The sequence below is a fragment of the Condylura cristata genome, unplaced genomic scaffold, assembly GCF_000260355.1.
Source record: "Condylura cristata isolate star-nosed mole 26May11 unplaced genomic scaffold, ConCri1.0 scaffold00042, whole genome shotgun sequence".
Taxonomy (NCBI): domain Eukaryota; kingdom Metazoa; phylum Chordata; class Mammalia; order Eulipotyphla; family Talpidae; genus Condylura; species Condylura cristata.
Window position 1 is genome coordinate 552,092 of NW_004567143.1, and position 25,261 is coordinate 577,352.

The 25,261-nt window shown below is 50.0% G+C and overlaps 1 protein-coding gene across 2 annotated transcripts; it reads right to left on the reverse strand.

The window, feature by feature from the left end:
* Positions 1 to 852: 852 nt before the first annotated feature.
* Positions 853 to 24,115, reverse strand: LOC101625974 (TRPM8 channel-associated factor 1). 2 transcript variants are annotated; one of them, XM_004694408.2, is made up of 9 exons: positions 24,017 to 24,115; positions 17,152 to 17,785; positions 8,951 to 9,945; positions 8,644 to 8,741; positions 7,514 to 7,727; positions 7,010 to 7,249; positions 5,457 to 5,794; positions 3,901 to 4,151; positions 853 to 1,558 (listed from the first exon to the last, which is right to left on the reverse strand). In XM_004694408.2, the coding sequence occupies exons 2-9, from the start codon at positions 17,769 to 17,771 to the stop codon at positions 1,549 to 1,551; spliced, it is 2,766 nt and encodes a 921-aa protein (XP_004694465.1). In that variant the 5' UTR covers positions 17,772 to 17,785; positions 24,017 to 24,115; the 3' UTR covers positions 853 to 1,548. The 2 variants fall into 2 exon arrangements, with proteins under 2 accessions (XP_004694465.1, XP_012589355.1); XM_012733901.1 differs by having other exon boundaries at positions 3,875 to 4,151; positions 24,017 to 24,094.
* Between the last annotated feature and the right edge of the window lie 1,146 nt (positions 24,116 to 25,261).

Below are 25,261 nucleotides of genomic sequence, written 5' to 3' on the forward strand. Positions count from 1 at the left end.
TTTGTGATGATACTGCTGTTGGCTTGTAGCATTCATGCTGATGATAAAATAGTCTGCTGACAGTCTCCTTCTCATTCAGTTGAGCTAATTGGGGACCTATTTTATTTTCTCTTTGGACATTTGTATGTCTTCTGTCTCCAAAATTTCACAAGATTGTGCATAGATGGAGGTTGTGTGGGGCTCCTCATCTATCTGAAATCTAAGTTCTTCAATCCTTTCTCTCTCTCTCTCTTTTTAAAAATGATTCATTTTATTTATGCTTATAGAACTGGGGTACAGGTCAGAGGTACAGGGCCAGTGATAGGACACACCAGAGACAGAGTGGGGAGCAGAACAGGCAGATTGATGAAGTACACTGCTGAGGGGAGCAAATGGTGGGCGACAGGAGAGGTCTGCTGCGTCATGTGGGTCACCTCCCTGGCCGGGGCTCGAACTTGTGTCGAAGTGGCTGTGGCCAGCTGCATAATGCTGCACTTAAACCCTTGCGCCACAAAGGAACAAAGGAAGGCCCTCATTTCTCTTTTTATTTCTTTACCTATTCTGATAGATAAAACATTTTAAATATTTTTATTGCCTTAACTGATGTTCTCTCTTCCAGAAACTTCTCGGTTAGCTACTATCTCTCTTTTCTTATTCATATTTCTCGCTATTCCTTTGTTGCTCTCTATCGTAGGGAGAGTCGCTTGATTGTTGTCTCCAGTCTGTCCACTGTTTTTGGAGGCCTTATTTACCGTCCAGAGGGTTCTTCCTATTCAGTTTTACTTCTCATTGTAGTAGCACAGCATGTCTCAACTCTTTCTGAAGGTACAGATGCTTAAGCTTAAGAAACTCTGTTTCCTTCGGTATCGGTTGTAATTTGCAAATCTAATTTGAATCCATTTTTCTCACATGCTCCTCCCTACTCCTACCCTCTGCCTCAGCCCCGTGTCCAATGCTTGGAAATTGCTTGTTGACCACTGGCACCTAAGAATCAATGTAACTGCTGACTTTTAAAGCAGCCGGTGTGGGTTTCTGCTGCTACTGCATGATTGGATCTGCTTCTCCGGTGAGCCTTTCTCTCTGTTGGAAGCCCCACGTGGGTAGGGCTCTCACTTGCTAGAATTAGACTTTGCTAAAAGGCTAGGGGACTACTCATTTCCACAAAAAGAGAATTTTTCCTTGAGAACCTGTCTCTCCTCAGCCAGTTTGAACTCCTTTATATAGACAACAACAGCAACAATAGCAAAAACAACAATAGATTTGTAACTGGCACTATCAGGAGACCACCTGTATTTTGTCATAGGGTTGGGGTAGAATGGGGTGGGAGTTAATTTTACAACTGGGATAACTCATTAGTAGATACACTTTGCAGGTCTCTTTGGGGATACGATACTTGTTCAGATCAGCTTAAATTCTCTCTGAAAGGTACCTTCACTCTTCCATTCATTTTCAAGCTTTAGCCATTCGCTCCATTCCAAAAAGATGCTGAGATCTTCACGGATGACCAAATTCCTTCAGGGTTCTTTGCTGAGATGTGTCAATTCTCTTTTGTGTTTCTTGACGTCAACTTCAGTGGGGCCTGGAGAGGGAGGGGAGATAAACTTACACATTCAGTTCATCATCTTAAATTCAAAGCTCCACTGGAGGCATTAGACATGGAGGTGATATGAATTACTTTGCAAGAGTGGATATAGTCTTCTAAATGACTAAGGATCTAATATCTTTTCTGATAACATGCAGTGTCTGGGACTTTGGGAGTCAGGTACTTTACCAAAATAACCCATTATTTTAATCCAGTAAGGTAACTGAGGGACCTACCATACATTCTTCCTTTGAACTGATATTCAGGAAAATAAAAGGGGCGTTTTGCTCTGACAAAATGAGATGAGGGATTAGTAGCAACCCAAACACTGGCAAGTGAGGACTTCGAGGTCCTTCTAATTGCTGGTTGGTTTCTTCATTTACTCATTTACTTGATCATTCAAAGCATTGCCGTTATTAACACCTATTCTGTAAGCAGAATGCCTGGGTTCAAATCCCAGATTTACCACCTATTAGCAATTAGCAGTCAGACTGTAGGCAATTACTTGGTCTCTATAAAACACAGTTTGCTCACTCATAAAGTGGGAGCAATAAATTTCCAATGTATAAGTTTCTCATGAATATTAAATGAAACAACCTACATAAAAGCACCAGTATAATGTGGGGTACATACCCAGTCACCTCCTAACTGATAACTATTTCCAGTGTTGAATGAACAGTTAACATCTGTGATAAGTACTCACAGGAACAATCAGTGCCATGATGAAGAAATGATATGATAAAGGAATCGAAATAAAAATGTCATCTGGGTCAAATGTCATAATCTCTGTGCCCCAATAAAGCAAAGAAAGTGGTGTGTTAAAATAACTAAATACAAATTAATGAGTTAAAGGAGAACTGGCTAAATAAAGACATCAGTATCCCAACTCAAGTTAAAACTACGAAGAAACAGGAGATTCTGAATGAGATGAGAACAACATTCGTGAAAACGTCTCAATATGTTATCACTCAATCAAATGTGGATCTACTGCCCCCAGTTGAGCTAGTTGGAGTCAAGGTTTCTCTGTGCGTGTGGTGACTCTCACGGGGGTGGGTGTCTGCAATACTGCAGAAGTAACAGACTCCACCACTGGGCTCTGTCTATTGTGGGCAACACATAGAGACCCTCACGGAATTGCTCTGGCTTTTCAAGTAACTTCCCCTCTTGACCTAATCCAAGAAGAGATTTTTTTACCTGAAAGATGGGATGGAATAAAGAGACTAAACCCCAAGTAGCTCTTAAAACCTGCTGTGGATTTAGAGCCTTTCCTGTAGGAGCCTAAAGCAGAACTGGAACCTTCAGGAGTTGGGTGTGGAAAGTGCAGGAAGTCATCCTACTGCACCCGAACTGCCACCCACAGTGAAGTCCAGCGTGAGGCTGCTCAGCGTGGAGTAGGTAATAAAAACGGTAGCTGATATTTTCTCATGCCTGCTTGCTAATGCCTGCTGATAGCCAACTTTCTATCAGTTGAGAAGTACTACAATTTAATCGTCACAATCATCCTACAAAATAGGTCCCATTTTATAAATGAGAAAACTGAGTCACAAAAGAGTTAAGTAGCTTGCCCAGAGTACTACCACCAAGAGGTGACAGACCAGGATTTGGACTCGGGGAGTGTGTGTGAGAGCTGACAGTCTCCAGCTCCAGATGTGGGGAGAGGAGAGAGAACAGGGAGCTCTCTAAGCTGCAGACTGGCAGGAAACAGAGCATTGCCTGGAAGGTGCCGTCCTCCTCAGGACGATCTTCACAGCTGCCCTTGAGGCGGGAACTGCACGCCCATTCCACACACAAAGAAACAGGAGCACAGAAGTTAAAGGTCATTCCCAAAGCTAACCCTAGTTGAGGGACTCCTTCCACTACACCAGGCTGTCTTTCAAGCTCTTTGAAAACCACCCAAGACTCAAAAATATATGAGTCACGAAGGAGCTGCCTGGTTGGATACCCAGGCAAATCATGCTTCCATTGGATTCCGTGGGTAGGTTGTAGGAAAAGTGATCAAAACTCAAGCCCCAGAGAGGCCTCGGGGTGTCAGGAAGAGAACGGCCCTCTGTGGATCACGGCTGGTGACAGTGCCCAAAGGACTGATCTGGGCTCCTGAGGGAATCTGAGAGGCCACAGGAGGGGCTCAGCCCCCCACTAAAGGCTCTGCTCCTGAGAAAACCTGCTTCCACTTTCTGCCGCGTCCTTCACCCACTGCCTGGAGACTGGGAACCAGGATACGGGAGCACTAGCTGGGAGGACAAAGCTGGACGCCTGTGACACAGAGGTCGAGGAGTGACCCCCAGCTCTGCCTACCTCCCCAAACCTCTCTACCTGCCACCTCGCTGGGCACTCCTTACATCTGTGTGAGGAGGTACAATTTCATAATATTTTCCTTCCACTCGGGCAGGTAGGCCAGGCTGGTCGCCACCTCCTTCTGGATCGGCCAGGCCCAGGCCTCAAAGAACGGAGCCAGATTCTTCTGCACTTGGTGGGAGAACATCTTCACCCACAGATTCATTTTGTCGACGTTGTCTGTGGGCAAGTTGGTCTGGTTTCTATACTCCGTGAACATACGGATGAATGGCTCCCAGCCAAAGGCCTCCTGGAGCTAGAAAGGAGAAGAAAGCAGGATGAGACATCTTGTCTACCAACACGGCCCAGCCATCATGGTAACAGAGGCAGGAACTGTAAGATGAACCCCTTTACCACCCCTCTCTCCCAATTTACCTGTGGCCACATGTCCTCCTGCCTCTCATTTCTGATGTTAAGAAGGACCTCACACTACACAGAGCTCATCGCAAAGTAGATGCTCAAAAATAAGGACTGGGGTCATAGCTGCCACAATCCATATTTACTACTAATAAAATTATTCATACATTTCACTGGCTTAGGAAAGTCGCAGTAGGATATCACATAGCATTTAAAATGGCTGAAATGAGAAAATTCTATCTCTCAGAGTTGCAAGATTAAACACAAACACCAGGGGAGCTCCCTTTCCCTACCATGGCCTCGGGGAACCCTCACTAATCACAGGCCTATGTCAGTTTTCAAGGCCTTTGAGAAGGAGGGGGGAAGTAGAAGCAGACAGCTGTACTCGAATTAAGCATCAGGCTATGTTTAGAAAAAGGCAGCCCTCCCCGAGCTGGGAAACAGAGCCTGGCTGCGTCATGGATCTCAACATTGAACGGCTCCCTAGACCACCCTCAACTTTATGCCACGAACGAGAACTTCGTCTCTGGGGTGAAGTGCCCCTCACCCAAGGCTGGGCTTCTCTAGCACATGCACCATTGTTCTCAAGGCTGTGGAGAACGAATGAGAAACTCGAGCAGGTGGAAGAACCAGAACTATCCCGAGCACCCAAGGTAATGACACTCCACAGTGAGCTGAGAACAACCAGGGAAGGGACAGGGGACGGGGGCGTTGAGTGACAATTCAAAGGCAACGGTGAGCCCACCTCCAGGCCAGCGGGGTGCCTGGATTGGCTGAGGGGGGCCGAGAGAGGCAGAGGTGTTCTGCATCCGCAGATAAACACCGTTCACAGCCCGCTCATTGTGTCGGGGAGGGTCACTGGTTTCGGACATTGTCAGCCGGCATAGCCAGGCTCCAGTGTCAGCCGCCTGGGTGAAAGCCCGTGGTGGTGGCATCCTGACAGTGCGACGCTTGCTCTACTATTGCTCAGCTTCCTCACGGCTTCCTACCTACTCTCCCAGAGTCCTCCAGAACATGGCGTGGGAGCAGGAGGGGGGGACTCTGCCCGGTGGGTTCACTCCAGGGTCCCGCAGAGGCGTGTTCAAATGGAGCTGTCACATCCGGGCTTTGTCTAGCACGGGGATGTGGAGCGGGGCCTCTCCTGGGCCACCAGACCATCACCTACGAACCTTGCTGCACGTTTCCCTCCGTGTCGGGCATTTACCTGTAGGTATGTCTCCAGTGCCGTCCAAGCATTCCAGTTTTTCACATTGGGACCCTTGCCCAGGTAGATCCTCACTCTCTTCTCCCGAACTGGGGGCCACAGAGCAATATTGGCGCGGCCCCGAGGGATGCCCAGGACCGTCTCGTGCACGTACACACACCACAGGTTGCAGGTGGCCTCGGTGGTGTGTGGCGGGAATTCCCACTCCTGCCGCTGGTGGTTGCGGCCGAGCTCGTGCACAGGGCCCCACAGCCCCTTGGTTCTGATGAGCTTCTCGTTGATGAGCTCCTGCACAGACTCCAGGTGGCACATGATGGGATAGCCGGCATGCATCCAGCCTGGGAACACAGGACAGAGGCTGGGTGAGCTCCCGCCACAGCGCTCAGCCTCATCACTCCAGGGCGCCCCAGGTGAGAGGAGCCCTCTACTGCTCCAAACTGACACCCTCCCCGGCTCGCCTCTTTCCACAGCTCGTTCAGTCAGGTGCCCTTCTGCTCACTCTGGCCTGAGCGAGCGCGCCACGGGAGGGCAGAGAACAGACAGAGGTCATGTTCTGCTGCTGGTCTAAGCCTTCCTGCCCATGCGAGCCTGACTTCTTTTTTTTTTCTTTAAAGATTTTATTTACTTATGCAGACAGAAATGGCGTACAGGCCAGAGGTGCAGGGGCAGCAAGAGTCTTCACCAGAAACAGAGTGGGGAGCAGAACAGGCAGACCGAGGAAGCACACTGCTGGGGGGAGCAGCGGGTGGTCAGGAGAGGTCTGCCATGCGAGTCTGCCTTCTTCTCCCATGTCCTCACCGTGCAGGCCTTTGAGGCCTTTATGTAGGCACAGAGTTGCCCAAAATCAATGACTTTATAGCGGCCACTTATGTCAGCCAAGAGAACCAGGCTGGAAATTTTGGGGTTCTATAATTTCTATACCTACCACCCCCCCACACACACTTATTTGTAGAGATCTCATTTCAGTTTCTTCTTAAGCGTATTTTCTTTGAAAAGGACAGGTTATTAGGAAAAGTCAGACTCCTGCATAGTCACAGGCAGGAAGGGAGGAGAGCGGTGTGTTGTTACTCAAGTTACTCAAGTCCTTCTCCCAACAACTGGAGCCTTGGTCAAGGTCTCTGATGTCTTACCCACTCTGCGGAGTCCCCTGATGGACCTGGGGGAGAGCAACAGACCTTCTGCACCCCCCACAGCACCACGGTGTGATCAGCTGCATATTTTAACACCATGGGGCCATGTGGCTCGGTACCTGCTCTCTCCACGTCACAGGGTCTCACCCTGTTTCCTTAGGCCATCAACAGTCCCCTGTAAATGGCCTCTTCAACCTTTGCTGAAGGGATGACATTACCGAACCACCCCACACTGCTGGAGATGTGGGCGGACGGCAATGTTCGAGGGCGGAGGCAGCCGAGTCTGTATTTTGGGCATACGCTTGGATTTCCCGTTAAATGGCAAGGGTTGCATCTTCTACATCTGCTAGGAAAGCCTTTTTCTCCACTGGCTGCCCCTGTTGACTGTTGGAAGACCTGGGGGCGGCACAGGGGAGCACCCACCGACTGAGATCTGCACGTCGGCCACGATCCTCTGAGGCAGGCGCAGAGGAAAGGGCTCTGCACCCAGCCTGGCCACCGCCTGCATCACCTCGTCCCAGAGACGGAGCAGCGGCTCGGGGTTCTCCAGCGTGCGGAGGTTGGCGGTCGGCACAGTCAGGATGATGTTGTCGGTGGCCAGCTCCCCCCAGGGCCCTGGATTCTCCTGGATCCGCCTCTTCCACTCCTCCTGGGATGTCTCCCCTGGAAGACAGGCCAGAGGTTTGAACCTCATTTTTCCCCATCCCTGCTGGTGCAGCACCGAGCTAGAACCCCAGGCAGGCGCCAAGGTCACAGCCACCACGTCCTCTCTTTCCATGCTTCCATGAATTTCCTCCGGGACATGGTTTGGCTTTTCATCCCTGTGGCTGCAGAGCGGAGAAGCTCACCTCCCGTCCCTGTCTTCCTATACTAAAGAGCAAATGCCTCCCCTCCCTGGTCTTGGGTGCGTGCCAGGCCCCCGCTCACCCAGCTTGTAGTAGGGAGCGTGCACAGCACCCTTGACGGTGATGGGCACGGAGCCCAGCTTGCTGCTCTGTGGCACGATGATGTAGAGCAGGCCCCCCCAGAGGCAGGTGATGGACTTGCTGGGCTTGTCCAGGCAGCACCGGTTGATCACCAGAGGCCCTCGGAACAGCTTGCTGGCCCTGGTCAGGTCGTCCGTGTGGCAGCCAATCTGTACCTGGAGCAGACAGACCCCCCCAGAGTCACCTCCGGCACAGACGGGTGAGCAGGAGGCGGAGGCAGGAAGGTTCCCGGGGTCCCCTGCACCCCAGCCTGTCCACCACACATGTCGTGTGCACTAACCCCATGAGACTATCCTTCCCCCAGCTCATACAGGCCGAATTGTGTTCCAAGCCCCACAAAGAGTCATGTTGAGATGTGGCCAGGGAGCACCAGCTGTGACCCCCAGGCTGGCCTTGTGAGGGCAGCCCCTCCTGGGCTCTCGGGGCCTCTCCTACAGAACCCAGGCTGCCTAGGAATGGCAGAGGGAATCATGTGTCTTGTGGATGGGAGCGGGGGCCGTGGGGCCGCTGATCTGGGCGGCTCACCTGCTGCCCCCTCCTGGACCGAGAGAATGAGTCCCGTAGTTGGTAGAGTCCTGGGTTGTTTTTCTGGGGCTTATGCTAAACAGGCCCCAGGATAGACAGAGACACAGAAGGGTGACAGGGACCCTCAGGGGGGCATAGGCAGCAACTTATCTTCAAAACAGAGTGTGAGTATGTGAAAGTGACTGAGCAGAGGTGGGCTGGGCAGGCAGGGATGCTGGTCAGATACCTCGCTGCGTGGGAGATGGACACAGTACAGAAAGGGGACAAACGGTTACCAGACACACCACGTGGCACCACATTGCCGTGGGGTCCCTTTCTGATCCCCCTTGATGGTGTAAGTGACGTGCACAAGACGGAAGTTGGCCAGATCTGAGCCACCTGAGGTATCAGACCCACACATTTAAGTCAGGCACTTAGCTCTTCGTGCCCAGTTGCCTCATCCCGAAGATGCGGGAGGAGGTACGTGCCCTGCCTTGCCAGTAGGGTTTAATGGATACATACACGTGCCCTGGGACCCACATTTCCAGGTGAGGGGTGGAGCCTTACCTTCAGGTCCGCAGAGGCGGCAGCTTCAGGCAGTGAGACCTCTATGATTTGCCTCCCGGGGATGTAGAGCCCGGTGCTCATCCAGCAGTATCTGGTGCCTGCCAGAAAGCGAGGGGGAGATTGATCCCTCCTCGCCAGCCTCCTCAGGAGTGCTGCCGGTCCCCTCCACCCCTCCCCGACTCAGCTGCAAATGTCACCACCCTCACCCCCATCTGCACAGCGGAGGGTGGCGATGCCCGCTGGACATCGGGCCCCTGCAGGGAGCTGCTGACGTCAGCACGCCCCTGGTCCCCTCTTCCTGCCTCACCTGGGTTGTTGCAGTTGACCTCCACGGTGATGGGCGACTCCGACGGGCGCAGGTAGGGGCTGCTGTACACGTCATCAATTTCTGGGACTAAGAGAGACAGGTCACTTCCGGAGTGGGCCAGGCCAGTGGCCAGCGACAGCATGGCGCCCCGGCAGCAGTCATTGATCACGGGGTTCTCGCGGGTGGCGACCGGGAGCCGGTAGCGGCTAAGCAGCTTCCGCAGGAGACGGTGCACCGACATGTAGGCGGGAATCTCCTCGGCGGGGATCTGCAGGAAGGCCGCGCCGTCGGGCCCCAGCTTGGCCAGCCAGCCCTTCTCCACGTTTCCGCGCTTCCTGCCCATGATGACCTGGAACTCGGCCAGGGTGGAGCGGAAGTGATAGGTCCTGATCCCCGCCTTCGGGGTGCGAAAGGGCCCCGGGTTCAGGCTTTGGCTCGTGATGCTGATGCCGAAGGGGTTGAGGAGGAGGTTTCCTGGGAACCGGGCCAGAGGGGACACGCCGGGGTTCTTGAAGGCCCACCACCAGGCCTGGGCGCCCACAAACAGCCCCCCGCCCTCCGCCACGAACTCCTGCAGCTCCTTGACCCCCACGTCACTCATGGGCTCGAAGCAGTAGACGCTCGCGTCGCTGGTCAGATGCGGCTCCACGCTCGCGTCGATGCCCCCCACGGCCAGCAGCCCGCTCAGCGCCCTCAGTTCCGTCTGCACCACGATCTTGCCGCGGCGGCCCGCGTCCAGCCAGCGCACAGCGTTGAGCAGGAAGGGGCCCAGCTTCCCCACGGAGAACAGGACCTTGTGGCCGGTCACCACCACCCGGCCACGCCCGTAGCGGGCGGCCGCGATCACACAGCCGTGGTAGGAGTCCAGGCCCAGCGGGAAGGCCAGGGCCCCGTGCACCAGCAGCTGCGACGGGAAGCAATCGGAGTTGGTGATGTCCAGCTCCGAGATGCCCTGCAGGAGCTGGCTCCTGTCCTCGGAGAGATCGTCCTCGCAGCTGCAAGACACGGAGTGCTGGGTTAGAGGCGCAGCTCTGAGAAGACCGGCTGCAGGTTTCACTGACACAGGGAGCGCCGGGCATCACGGGCTGAGCTCCCTGGGTGTACCCTGGGTGGACTTTCTAGTGAGCGGATGCCATCAACTCAGTGTCGATAATACCTGGGTGCTGTGAATGGACCTTCTCCTCCTGATGATTTTCTCCATGCCTTTCTTTTCTCTCGCCTACCTGATTGATCTTAATAAGGTGTGACATGCATCTCACACCCAAAATATGTGCTAATCCATTGTTTACGTTAGAGTCAGGATTCCTGCCAACAGCGGGCTATTAGTAAAGTTCTGGGTGGCCGACTGTTTTGTGTAGACTTTCTACTGGGCGAGGATGGGCCCTGCTGTACACGTGTCCACTATGATATTGTGGTTAGCACGTGCAGGTGCACAAAGTGGGCAGAGCTGACTTCACTCGGTAGGGAGGTTTGTTTGAGGGGGAAAAGAGAAAGTTCGCTCCACTCTGCTCATTCTTGGGCATATAAGTTCTCTGAAGGCGATCTCAATTGCTGAGTAGTCTCGATTTAAGAGTGAGCTCAGCCTTTGAAGCATTATATAAAGAACTCAATGGGAAAGGCTGGTTTCAGTCTTTTTGTTTTAAAGATTTACTTATTTATACATGCAGGACTGGAGTATAGGCCATTGTGAAGGGGGAGAGGATTCACCTGAGACAGTGTGGGGAGTGGAACAGGAAGATTGACTGAAATATACCGCTGAGGGGAGCAGCAGGAGAGGGGGGTCAGGAGAGATCTGCCACACCATGTAGGTCACCCCCTGTCCAGGGATTGAGCTCCTGCTTCATAGTGCTGTGCTTTAACCTGTTGCGCCCTCAGGGAGGGCCTCTGGTTCCATTCTTATAAAGGATTTTGTTTGTAAATTTCCTGTTTATAATCTCCTGCAAATAAAGTCAACGGAGAGCCCAGTTCCCAGGCTAGTGAAGAATCACTGTGTAAAGACAGGGCAGGGATGGTCGTGGGACCCGCTGGTAACCTGAGCCCCAGAGCTCCGTTCCGTCCACACCAGCAGTCCATGTATTCATGGCTGGCTCATGGAAGGAGGCGTATATATATGCTGTTCCTCTGATCCTATCTGTGGGTAACAACCCACTCCATGCCCCACAAAAGACCTCAGGAATTCCATCATTGCAAATGGGAAGTGGGTCCAGACACCTTGTAACACGGCTGATGGAAGAGGCAGAGTGTAAGCCTGACACTCCAGTGTCGGTGCTGCCATTCTCGTGAGCAAAGGGAGAGCCTGAGCACTGACTTTGGTTGTAAGAAAGCTCTGGAATCAGGGGGTGTGCTAGTCGTGGGTATCATTAACTGGTGGGGAAACTGGAGTCCTCGTAGCGGGCACAACCCCTTCCTGAGGAGGAAGGCATCACTTTCCTTGATGAGCCATCACTCTTAGAATCACTAAAATTCAAACCACTCAGCTAGTTCTCCTTGCTCTGATTCCAGATTCACATGGTGAGGATAATCTGGCTTCACAATACCATCTTCCCAGAGAGCAAAGTCACCAGGCAGGCCAATCAGAATGTTCTAACTTTGTGACATTTCTATTTCTCAAGCAACATCTTACTCTATCATTAAGTTGGTGATGCCAAAATAATAATAATAACAATAATAATAATAATAAAATAGTTTTCTTTTTCAGCATTTTGTAAGTTCAGGGTCAATCGTACACCATTTTTTCTTTTTCAAGGCCAGTTGCGCCCCTCCCTGGTGGCTCAGAGGGTTAAAGCACAGCACTGACAATCTAAAGCCACTTCTGCATGAGTTCGATCCCCGCCTGCCCCGGAGGTGACGCTATGGTGCGGCAGACCTCTCCTGACCTGCCCGCTGCTCCCCTCAGCAGTGTACTTTGTCCATCTGCCTCTTCTGCTCCCCACTCTGTCTCTGGTGAAGCCTCTCACCGCCCCTGAGCCTCTGGCCTGTACCCCAGTTCTGTATGCACAAATAAATAAATCTTAAAAAAAAAAAAAAAAGTGCTCAGTTGCTCCAAAACCATAGGTTGAAAGGTTCTCCCTTCCTAACTGAATTACCTTTGTCAAGGTCAAAAATTACTGACCATAAATCAGTTATTTTCTGCAGTACACAGCTTATTCCATTGATGTGTGTCTTCCCTTATGCCAATACCAGTGTTTTGATTCTTAGCTTGTTTTGAAATGAGATTATACTTGTTACTTTCATGTGCACATTTAATTCTAGAATCATCACATTGGACTGGACTGAATCTGTAGGCCAACCAGGGAAAGTGGACATGTTAAAATTTTTCTAGGAGGAAACTGATAACTACCTAAGGGAGTATGTCTACATCAAGTTGTGGGTTTTGGTGACTGTCGTAGAAGCAGAGTACAAGTTCAGGCAGGGATACTCACTCACTCTTGCCAAGCCTGGTTAGGATCTAGAATTAGCATTCCACAAATTGCTAATGATGTTCAAGGGATTTGTGGATCCTTGTTATAAATAAGCTTATTAAATCTGCTCAGATATTTTATTTTCCAAACTACGTGGGGAGACATATTCATGTCTACCTTCAAAATATTTGTCATTTTTTTCTTGTTCATGTGAACTAAATTCCAAATAGACATTCCATTTTCAAAATTCTGAAATCACTTTATAATCTGGAATTCCCAGGCAGGCAGTGAGGGTGGAGACGCCAAGGCCTCCTTATCTGACATCTGTGGGTATTCTCATTCCATCAGCTGATTTTATTACTTGGGGCTTTATTTATTTATTTATTTATTTTATTTATTTATTTTACAAAAGTTTATTTTTATATCATTTTGTACATTTCCCCCCCATCTCAGTTGTAATCCCCGTGGGTTTCCCATCACCAAGTCTATGTATTTATTTTTTAAAAAAGAGTTATCTATTTATGCATACCAGAGCTGGGGCATAGGACAGAGGTGCAGGGATGACTCATCATAGATAGAGTGGGGAGAGCAGAATAGCAGATTGACTAAAACCCACTGCTGAGTGGAGCAGTGGGGAGACTGGAGAGGTCTGCTGCGCCATGAGAGTCACTCCCTAGCCAGCGGTCTGTGGATAGCTTCACAGTGCTGAGACTAGACCTTTGGAACCACCAGGAAATCCCTGGGGCTTTATTTTTTGATCCAAAAAGTAGTGATTCCTTCCTTTAAAAATTTGATTCATCTTCATAGAATTGAAGGTAGTTTACTCACTAAGAAGGCTGAGAGGGTCCCAAGATCTTTTATTCCATTGATATGTGTGTCTTCCCTTATGCCAATACCAGTGTTTTGATTCTTTAGATATGTGTAATCTAATTTCCATATAATCAAGTATAATCTAATTTCAAAACATATTAGGAAGCCAAGAATCAAAACACTGGTATTGGCATAAGGGAAGACACACATATCAATTCTTTAGATTTAATTTGAAAAGAAATGGGCTATCAATCACTTAATTCACACTATCTTAATTCATACTCATATATTCAAATGGGTGGTTAAAATGGAAGACACTTTTTGTAGGGTAACAAAATCCACTGAGCTTTTCACATTGACCTCACTCACTCAGCCTGCGATGGAAATACTCTTCCTTTTATAAGTAGTCATAGGAGCTTCTCTGAGTCTTGTGTTGTCTAGTATTTCTCAGAAGTTTTGAGGGTATTTTACACAGTATTACCTATTACAACAAGAGTGGAGACGGATTCAAAGGCTCAATAACAGGGAAATGATTCAATAAGCTCTAACTCACTAGATTCCCCAAAACTGAATCCAATGTAATGTTAAAGTTATACAGAAAGAAGATATTTATGAACACAATTCAAAATAATGGCTAGAGTAAGATGAAAATATTGTAAGACTACAATGAATGAAGGAATAATATACAAAGATAAAAAAATTCTATTGTAGGCTTAGGTTGTAACACTTTAAAAAATGAAAAAAAAATTAAACAAGACATCCATTTATTCACCAGATCCACAAAATGGAAGGTAAAAAACACATGATTATTTCAACTGACACACACACACACACACACAAAATCGAATCAGATTTAACATCTGTTTATGATAAAGCTTTCAATAAAGTGGGAATAAACAGAACTTATCTGAACAAAGGCTTTGTAGAACAAGCTCATCACAATTATTACACTCAAAGTTGAGTATAATATAATATAAATAGACATTTATATTTATTTATTATTTATATTATATTTATGATATATTTCAACAACAAACTGAAAACTAAAAGCATTTCTACTAAGATCTGATACAAGACAAGGATGTCTACTCTCACCGCTACTATTCAACATAATACTGGAAGTCCTAGCTGGAGCAATTAGACAAGGAGAAGAAATAAAGTGAATCCATATTGGAAAAGGAGACATGAACTGTCCCTATTTGCAGAGATTTGATAATCTACAAAGAAAAATCCAAAAGCCTATGAAAAAACTACTAGAAATAATGAATGAATTCAGAAGCATGCAGCAGGATACAAAGCTAACACACAAAACTCTGTTGCATTCATAGATGCAAATGATGACTTAAAAGAAAGAGACATTTAAAACAAATTCAATTTACAATTGCACCAAAAAGAATGAACTATCTGGGAAAAACATGAGGAGGAGGGGAAGGAACTATACACGAAAAGCATAAGACATAGGGCCTCCCTGGCGGTGCAAGGGATAAAGTCTCAGAAGCTATCAGCACCCCTGAAGAACGAGTTCAATCCCCAGCCAGGGAGTGAGCCACAGGGTGCAGCTGCTCCCCTCAGCAGTGTATTTCAGTGGATTTGCCTGTTCTGCCCCCCACTCTGTCTCTGGTGAATCCTCTCACCCCCATACCTCTGGCCTGTACTCCAGCTCTTGTATGCATAAGTAAATAAATCTTAAAAAAAAAAAAAAACCCACAAGACTACTATATAAAATATGACACAAAGAAATGGAAACCTATCCCTGGCTCATAGAAAGAGCAAACAACCTTAAAATGGCATGTTACCTAAAACAATTTACAGGCTGAACCCACCACTTATGGAAATCCCGAAGACTTTTTTTTTTTTTTCCAAAGAAATAGAGCAAACAATTACAAGAATTGTATGGAACTCCAAGGGGCCCTGAATAGCCAAACAACCTGGAAAGAAAAGGAGAAAAACTAAAAGATCAAACTTCCTAACTTCAAGCTTTACTACACAGCAGCTGTAAAAGAGTATGGTTCTGGATCAAGACCAGAAACAGACCAATGCATAGCGTAGAAATCTCCCAAATAAACCCACACAAATATGTAACCAGCACCACATCAAGTGGGAGAAAGAGCCAGTGTGTCCCTTGCAGTACTGAGCACTGGAGAGCCAATGTTAAAATTGGAGGTAAAAAGAAGAGGTCTTTGTTATTTCTTTTCTTCTACTAATCTCAACCTAAACATTGACAAGTATTTCTTTATAGTTTTATATATATATATATATATATAAATACCTACATAATACACTATTATGTACACATATTATGCATATATATATCCTTTTATAATTTTTACTTCTTTTCTCCTTATTTCATCTCAGCCAAGTAGCTCAGGACAACCACTAATGTCATCTTCAATTGGTCAAAAAATGCCCCATCTGATGTATGTGAGTTGTGCCATAAAATAACCACCTGAATAAGCAGAATCAAGAGCTGCAAAGCAAAGGTTCCTAGTAAATAACCAACAGCATTGTCACCCATTGTCTCCATGATAGAAATATTAGCCTCCAGTTGACCTCATGCGTGTACACACGCGTGAACATACACACACATGCACTCACACCAATCAGATTCAGTGCTGGTGAGAGATGATTTGGGCATAGGCAAAGAATCAAAGAGATACAGTTTTAGGAGGGAAATGCCCTGTCAGACAATGAAGGGGGACCAGGTTGTTGAACAGAATCATGGCCAGGTCTTACCTCCCCGTTCCTTAGGATGAAGAGATCAGTCAGCTCAAGTCTGATTTACCTGATCAATCACTGCACGGGAGAGAATGGAGCTGAGGATGCTGAGATGCTCCGTGCCAAGGAGAGGCCATAATTCTTTCCTTAAAACCCCACTCACCCTTTCCTAACCCATATTCAGTGTTTAAATAATCAATACTGGTCCAAATACCAGTGTTCTTGGCTCCAAGGATGCTGAGGGCTGTAATGGGTAACGCTGGGAGTGGCCTGGGCCTGCTTTCTACTTCTGGGGCTGCTCTTTCTTCCACTTCCCTCATTCATCCACCCAGCGATGGCCTCCTAAGCCCCTGCTGAGCCGCTGTGTCCAGCTCTGTGCAAGGCGCAGAGACCACGGTGTTCTCAGCAGCACAGTGCTGCCATGCCATCTCTGGCCGGCATGTTCCATCTTCAGGACTTTTGCCCCCAGAGGTAAAGCCCTTTCCTCACTCCCAGATGTAACACAGTGTGAGCCCTTATTTCTATTCTCCCAACTTCTGGGTCCTCCAATTCTTTCTTTCATGCTGACCCCCTCTGGGTCTGGACATTCTGGCTAGACATTCTAGGGCCCCCCACAGCTCTCCAGACTTTGTGGGGCCCCCCAGGTCTATTTCTGTCTTCCTCACATTTCAGTCAAAACCAACCTTCTCCTATCAACTTTCCTGGATTAGCAATGCCCACTCTTGGGATCAGCAATATATTGTATTATGCTAGATGCTTGGGGGGGGGGGTGGAGTAGGCTGGGATTGAGGTCACTGAGAAGTTTCTCCTCTCACCGAGCTCCGAGAAGGTGGCAGCAATGGGGATCTTGTATCTCCTGTGTCTCAGCGTATTTATAAAATCTGGCAGATTTGGGCCCTCCCTGGTGGAGCAAGGGCTAAAGTGTAGCACTACGAAGCTATCCGCAGTCACTGCAGCACGAGTTCAATCCCCGGCCAGGGAAGTGACCCAAACGGCCACTGTCCTGCCAACTGTTCCCCCCAGGAGTGTATTTCAGTCCATCTGCTTGCTCTGCTCCCCACTCTGTCTCTGGTGAATCACTCACACCCCCAGCACCTCTGGCCTGCCCCCCAGCTCTTGTGTACATAAATAAATCGACCTTAACAAAATAAAATAAAACTTGATGGATTATGGTGACTTCCTCTGAGTGGAGCATTAGGTGGAGAACCACGTGAAGATGAGAACCACGTCAGTTTTTCAGCCCGAGCTCAGTTCCCCCCTGGGCTACACACTCACCTAACTAAGACCGGGATCTTGGGCATCTTCTTGGAGACTTTAAAGAAACTCGCGTCCCCTTTGTTCTCGGTGAAGTAAATGCCGGCCACGCTGGTCACGAGGTTGCCGGGGAACGTGAACAGAACCCTCTCCTCATCACCCTGGTTGGCCCAGTCCCAGGCTTGGCCTCCAACAAGCAAGCCCCCGCCGCGTTTCATAAACTGGACCAACTTCTCGGTCATGGTCTCGTTGTAGGCATCGATACAGTAAACCCCCAGGGAGTCTTTCACTTCCGACTCGATCTTTGCCTCCAAGCCCGAGCCCTCGAGGATTTTGGCCAAGGGTGCCAGGAAAGGGTGTACCCCGACTGGGGCCCCGGGGGACGAACAAAGCCAGCCCACTGCGTTGAGCAGAAAGGGAGTGAGCTGGGCTTCTACCAAGAAGTCCTCATGGGCCACCACCACCAGGCGACCGCGGCCATAGGAGGAGGCGGCGATGAGCACCTGGCCCACATCGTTGACCATCACGGGGAAGGCCGCTTCGCCGATCAGAAGCAGTTCACTCGGGGTGGCGTCTTCGGGGACATCCCAGCTGGTCACCCCATTCATAAGGGCTTCAAAGGCAGCAGAGGGAGTCGCCATGGCTGGATGGGTGTCTGCAGAGAGGAAAACAGAGACTCAGCTAGGTGAAGATGAGGCGAACAAGTAGACAGTCGAGCACAAGGCTCCCTCCTCCACGGATGGGGTCACTGTTTCTCGTATGCCCTCCCTAGGGTGTTGGGCTCCCCAACCCTGAGAATACATCATGACCTCTTCATCGTGGCCAACTAAATGGGTCAGACAACTCTCTGCTCCAGAAGGACATCAAAGGAGTGAAGAACGTGAGCAAAGTTGTGTCTCCAGAGAAATGGGTAAGATCTAACCCTCGGCTCTGCTGGATGGGAGTTTATTTGGAAATGGGGTCTTGGAGGACATATTTGAGTTCAGGTGAGGTCATGCTGGATTTGAGAGGGCCTGACTCTAACAGCTGGTGGCCTTATAAGAGAGGGGACTTGGACAGCAAGCTACAGATACACAGGAGAGAATGTTTGGAGAAGATGGAGACAGAGACAGGAGAGAAGCTCTTATCAGCCAACAAGGCCAAACTGCAGGCAACTCCCAGACACTATGAGAGAGGCAAGGGCCCAATCCAGCTTCAGAACTTCCAGAAAGAATGAACCTTCCCAATATCTAGAACTCAAAATCCTAAGTCTTCAGAGCTGTGAGAGAATCCATTTCTGTTGTTTCTGGTCACTCATTTGTGGTCATTTGTAGCAGCAGCTGCTGGTAGCCAAGACGGGAGCAGCCTGCTATCTCCTGCCACACCCCACTCGGCTCCCAGAGCGATCTCGTTACACCATCGTGGGGAACCCAGAATTCAGCCCGAAAAGTCTGGGTCTTCTGAGAAGGTTCTTTGGTCACAGTCACAGGTGTGGAAGTCCCTAATGGCTCACATCTAGGTCTCAGACACCCCAAAGCAGAACATAGTGAGTCATAAGGTGATGGCTGACACTTACACACATGTGTATGGGCTTGTAATTATTTCATTCAGGGACTCCCTGTGGTGAAAGAGGTCAGATCTCAGCTCTATGAAGCTGTCTGCAGCCACTGCAACACGAGTTAGATCCTTGGCCAACGAGTTGACCCACAGGGTGCAGCAGGCCTCTCCTGTCTCCCTGCTGGTCCCCTCAGCAGTGTGTTTCAGTAGATCTGCCTGTTCTGCTCCCCACTCTGTCTCTGGGGAGTCCTCTCATCACCCCCACCCCACTGTGGTCTATACCACAGTTATTGTATTCATAAATAAATAAATAAATCTTTTAACATAAACATTTACTTGTCTTAGAGTAAACTATTTAAGTATATCCTAGGAGGGAATCCTTTAAAATGAAAAAACAAACAAACAAACAAAAATAACTGACCTAAAAATGGATGAAGCTTTATTGATTCTGATTTTATTGTTCCCATTTTTGGAGGCAATACCAGTCATATATAATTTTCTGACCTTTAGTATTTCTGTGGGCCCTTGAAAAAGTCCTTGGCATAGACAATGGCTTCCCGAGGCCACAGATGGCAAAGCTCAGGTTCTGACACACTCAAGACCCTGACGGAGCGCACACAGCACCTGGTGCAGCGGCCGTCAAAACAAGGCAAGTCTTCAGATTTTTCTTTTTCCTCAAAGCTAACTGCTCTTAGGTAAGTTCCACAAATTCGCTGTGCCTACTTATTAAAAAGAGTAACATCGGCCCTCCCTGGTGGCGCAGCGGGTTAAAGCGCAGCACTGAGAAGCTAAAGCCGCTTCCGCATGAGTTCGATTCCCACCTGCCCCGAAGGTGACCACAGGGCGCGGCAGACCTCTCCTGACCCACCCGCTGCTCCCCTCAGCAGTGTACTTCGTCCATCTGCCTGTTCTGCTCCCCACTCCGTCTCTGGTGGGTTCTCTCACCCTCCGCATCTCTGGCCTGTACTCCATTTCTGTGCGAATAAATAATTAAGTCTTAAAAAAAAAAACGAGTAACATCAATCTTGGAGAAATATTGAAGAGGTTCAACAGCAAGCAACGGGTCAGCTAGAGTTTGTCTTTTTCTTGCTTTCACTGGTGACCACAAATAACCAGGACAGTGGCCGAACCACTTGGATCCGTGTCCCGAGACCCTTCCTGGATCCCACTCCCACTGGCCATGGGTCCTGCCAACGTCTGGTTCCCGGTTTCCAATCACACGGTCACTAACCTAATTCAAATTCTCCACTGATTCATTTCTCTACTAAACAGATTCAGTTCTTAAGTCAGTAGTATCTGTTCTCGACTTTATTCTTCTACACCCATTCATTATATTACTTCCCAGACAAAGAACCCTCCAGAGCTTTGTCTTCACCCACAGGGAAAAACCTTAGCTTCACTCTGGGTTTTGTGTCCAGGGCTGGCAGCCCTGGCCTCCGCCAGCCACATCTCCCAACCTCTGCAGCTTCCGGAATACTTGGCAACATGGACAGCCTTGCCTATTCTCGCTTCACTTTCTTTCCTGTTCCCGCTCTCAAAGGAGAGGGAAACCCCGTCCTTCGAAGGGAAGAGGACCCACAGAAGAGAACATGCAAATGGCTGATAGGTCTTTGAAAATACGTTCAACTTCACTAGTCAGTGAGAATTTAATTGACAAGATAATGAATGTTGCCCATATGAATGTCCAAAAAAAAAAAAAAAATCAGTGAAGGAGCAAGATGAAGAGAAGATGAAGATAAAGACGAAGGGAAATACAGCGTCCGACGTCGGAAAGGCTGTGGAGACACCCCAAGAATCTGATGGAAGGAATGAGACTCTGGACGCTAAGACAGTTTCAAAGATGGACCTGCCCCTAGCAGGCCCTGCGTCCAGTCACCTTCCTTACAGAAATAAGAGGTAGATTTAAGCTGTGTGTTCAAGGAGGTTCACTGCCACGTGAAGGTGCATGTGGCGGTGGATAAATGAAAACTGAGACACAGACCACGACAAGGAGTGTGTCTAGAACCACGCAGGATCTCTACCCCAATCACCCCGTCCAAATTCCACTTACCCCACGCCCACTGCCCCGGGCCAGCACCGGAAGAGGCTGCTCCCCGGCTGTGTCTCCCTGGACCTATGTTCCCATCAGTGTTGACCCACCAAGCACACTCAGAGTGAGGAACTGACATTTTTGTCTCACTAGTTGCATTTTGATCTGTTCTATGGAGAAGTGACAAAGTGATAGGCAGATGACCTGGATATTAGAAAGGCAAAGGATTGAAGACTTTTCTGCCAATTCTCCTTCTACCAGGCTCCAGGGCTGGACAGCAGCCCAGGGGAGTGAGTGGAAGGCCAAGAACACCTGAGATGCCTTCTCTCTGCCACTGTCCTCTTTCCTGTGGGCTGAGTGACAGGTGTCATGTTAGCCAGCTGTCAGAAAAGCAGGGCGAGGATATGGGAATCATACAACCTGTATGATTGACAACCACACAGCTATTATGAAGGAGAAGCTAAATCTATTTTGCATCTACCTCGAAGACTGTCCTAGATATCTTTTAAGTGAAAATTTCCAGTCACTATAGTATGTAGGACACAAACCTATTTCCACACGAAAGAAGATAATAATAATAGCAGGACTAGTAACGTCAGCAGTAGTAATGACATAGACAGTGCTTTGCATATTTCAGTACTATTCTAGGGGCTTTCCAAAAGTGATTTAAACTTCACAATAAACCGAGGTGCGTCCTAGTACTGTAGAAGGGCAAGCAAACAAAACAAAAACATGACACAGGAAATGTCCTATTGGTTCAAATCTAGACGGTAAGTGGTAGATGGCCAGCCAGACCTTCTCAAGTTCCAGAGACACCTGTTAAGTACCAGCATTTTGCAGGCCTAGAAAGTTCATGGAGGCCACATAAGAACAGGCTAACATTCAGTACAGGAGGCGGGGGAGAGGGGTCAGCCTTCTTTCTCTTTCTACACCTCTCCGGCCTCTCACTGTCATAGGCTTACCATTACGATCAGTGACAACACAGGTAATCTAAAGTGCACCAAGAAAGTAAAACACACAGTAAGTGGCGGAGTCTATGAACATTTAGGTTCATCAACTGATCCCACCTCACTGGCCCTAACACATCTTTCTTCCTCTCCCCCAGGCTGCACAACTGCCCCCCAGTAAGCCTGGACTCCTCCTCCCTGGGGCTCTCTGACTCTGGTTCTCCTTGCTTTATGAGACGCACACTGCCGGGAGGAGGCCCCTGCTTCTCCCACCTTCCTCATCCATCTTTGGCAAGGTTCTTCCTCCCCCGGCCTCCCCCTCCACACCACCAGCCCCTCTATGGACCCCTCTAGCTTGCTGGAACCCAAGGCACCTTGAAAGCAGAGGGTACCCCAGGTACAACCTGTCATCCAGAGAGAAAGCTTTACAAAACTCCTGCCCCAAGTCCCTACTACTAAGCAGCTCCACGAGGCTAAACTGCTTCTTTTCGAGAGATGCATCCAGAAGGGAAGTAGACGCAGGCCTGCATTGGCTGATGCCAACACAGCCTGCATTAGAGCTTGTTGTCAAATCCCAGAAGTGGGGAAGGGTTGATCATGGCTGAGTTCTGCTCTTCAGAGCCCCAAGAACAAACCGGAACCCCTGGAGGGATGGCTGAATGGTGCGTGTGGCTTAAGGGCAAACCTGAGGTCCCCTTCTCAGCACATGGCGGCCCTGGCCTTGAAAAGCCATGAGGATCAGCCAGCCGTTTTGCATGCTGCTTTCTCGGTGGATCCTTTGTGCAATCTCTTGTCCAACCTCCCTCAACTTCTGCTAAGCTGCAAGTGCGACGGGTCAAGCCCTCCCTCCCCACTGTCTTACATAGTCCCAGCTCAATCTTATTTGATTTCCATTTAAAAATGATTCAGCCCTGGGCCCTTCCTGGTGGCACAACAGGTTAAAGCTCAGCGCTACAAGCAAGCCATAGCTGCTTCAGTGCAATCGGCTTTGGTGAGAGTTTGATCCCTGGCCCCGGAGCCGACCCACATGGCAGACCTCTCCTGATCGCCTGCTGCTCCCCTCAGCCGTGTAACTTCATTAATCTGCCTGTTCTGCTCCCCACTCTGTCTCTGGTGAATCCTCTCACCCCCTGCACCTCTGGCCTGCACCCCAGTTCTGTATGCATACATAAATAAATCTTTAAAAAATGATTTAGCTCATATAGTTAAAAGAATATGTGAGACAGGTAGAAGAATAGATGGTAAAAAACCAAACAGGCTGCCATGTGTACCCACGCCTGCCCCCTTAGAAGTCAGACCACCCCTCCGGGTGCTCCCCAAGCAACCTCTCCAGGAAAACAAGCTTGACGTGGGTTTCTTTCAGTCCCCTATTTCCTCTTACCCCACCCTCTTATCCCCAAGTTCCTGCGGGGGCTCTCTGCCCTCTCTGAATCAGCTCACTTCTCTACTTCTCTCCCTAGATTCCTCCCCACGGATGCGGGAGGTGGAGCCCAGCAGTGAGAGGACCTGGCTCTCTAAAAAGTTAGTAATAAAACAAAATCCAGGTGCCCCTATTCATTAGCTGGGAGTGCGGGCAACCGGGTTTCCTTGACCCCCAGGGGCTGTCAGCACTAAGTTCTCCGTCTCCGCTCCATCCCCCCCCTTTCCTCCTAGGGCCCTCACCGGGCCAGACTTTCCTCCCAGGCCCAGAGCCAGCGCGTAAAGAGCAGACGTGACGCCAGGGGAGGAGGGCGGACAGCACAGGGCCTGGGGAGGGGGGAGGTGGGAGGGGGGAGGAGGGAGGGGAGCTGAGCGGAAAAGCCCTGGTTGGCAGCTAATTCTGCAGTCCGGCTGGCACCGAGGTCTGGGCGGGCGGGGGTACACTCCCCCCTGCGCGTGCGCGTTGACACACACGCACGCGCGCGCGGGCGCGCGCACACACACACACACAGACAGACGCACACACATCCCAGTCGGGGAGGGGTGGGGGGCCAGAGCGAGCGGGCGAGGCTCTCAGTCCCCGAGACGGTATTTGCAAAGGCCAAAGGGCAGTAGGACAGAAGCGATGCTGTCGCCACTGCCAGAGTGGCCCAGAGCAAGCCTCGACTCCCCCTTTGCATCCTACAAAGTTGCACATCAGATGGGGTTCCTCCGGGTTAGGCCCGCGAGTAACTCGACGACACAAAGCCAGCAAACCATCAGATGTCAGCAGCCGGAGACCAGGAGCGCTGCGGCGCGAGGTTGCAGCACCGGGGGCGGGAACGCGGGCACAAACAGCGGATGCCACCCCCGATCTGGGCACAGCCGGCCCCGCTCCCCGACCCCACTCCGGCCTCCCTCACCGCCCGCGCCCAGGCCCAGGTTGAGTCCACTCCAGCCCGAGGGCGCCACTCACCAGGTCGCCCTGCAGCTTCCCCGGGGACAGCCGGACCGGGCAGGGCTGGGCGCGGAGCGGGGCGGACGGCGGGCGGGGATGGGGCTACCAGTGAGCGGCGCCGCGGCGGCCGGGCTGGGAGCTGGAGCTGGGAGCTGGGGCTGGGGCTGGGGCTGGGGCTGGGAGCCGGGAGGAGCCGGAGCGGGAGGAGAGGAGGGGTTTCCTGAGGAGTCTCCTCCCCATTTCCTCCGGGCCGCTCGGGCGCCCGAGGGGGCGGCGCCTGGCCGGGACACCGCTTCTTTGTGTGGCGGGTCCAGTGGGCTCAGCACTGCGGAGGCCCCGGTCCCGGAGGCGGCGACCGCTGTCTCATTAGACACATCAGCTTCTCCGCTCCTCGTTAGGACGGGAAGGACCGGACAAACGAAGGAGCACAGTCTGTGGGATGTTATTCGATAGTCAAGTAAAGGGCTCTCCGCTTACTGGGGGGTGGGGGGTGTTTATATATTTATTGCTAAGTGGGGGAGACAGACTGCAGTCATTACTGGCTGTGCTGCCATTTTTATAGAAAGTAGCCTGTTTGTGTGCGCGTCCAGCTAACATTACTGAATCCGAGGAGCATCTCAACTTATCTGGCTTGGCATCCTTTGCATTGTTTTATCTGTTAGGTTTGTAAATCAAAAAGTAAGACTGTATTTCCGACAACAGGCAGCAAATGTGTTCTTTGTCCACTCCGAAGCCTCTCCCTTTCTCAAGTCCTTTCTGACAGCTGCTCCGCCCCCGCCACCCCTGTGAATTCACCCTACTTTGTGCTGTGATGTTGGTCCTACTCTGCGTTCACTTGGCCGCCCTCAGGCACTTACCCTGGGGAACGCAGGACAGAGTAATGGTGAGAACCCAGAATGTCACCAGATGGCCTGGATTCAGAGCTCAGGCTGCACTTCACAGTGCTGGCCATCTGGGCACATTCGAATTCCTCTGTGCCTTACTTTTATTGCCTGTACAAGGGGGAGATAAAATTAGGACCTCGAGTAAAGATTCATTGGAAGGCTTAAATTAGCAAGCAGATACTTGTAAAGTTCTTGGCTCCATATCTGGGATATGGTCACATAGAAATTCACGTTGTCATCCTAGGAGCTGCTATTTCACATTTCGGAAAAATGCATGCCTTTTGGTCCTGACTATAGTTTTGGCCGCAATCCAAGCCAGATGTCCTTTCTCCATCCCTCTTCCACCCCTGCCCCCATGGAGTCACGTGGACGCTAATCA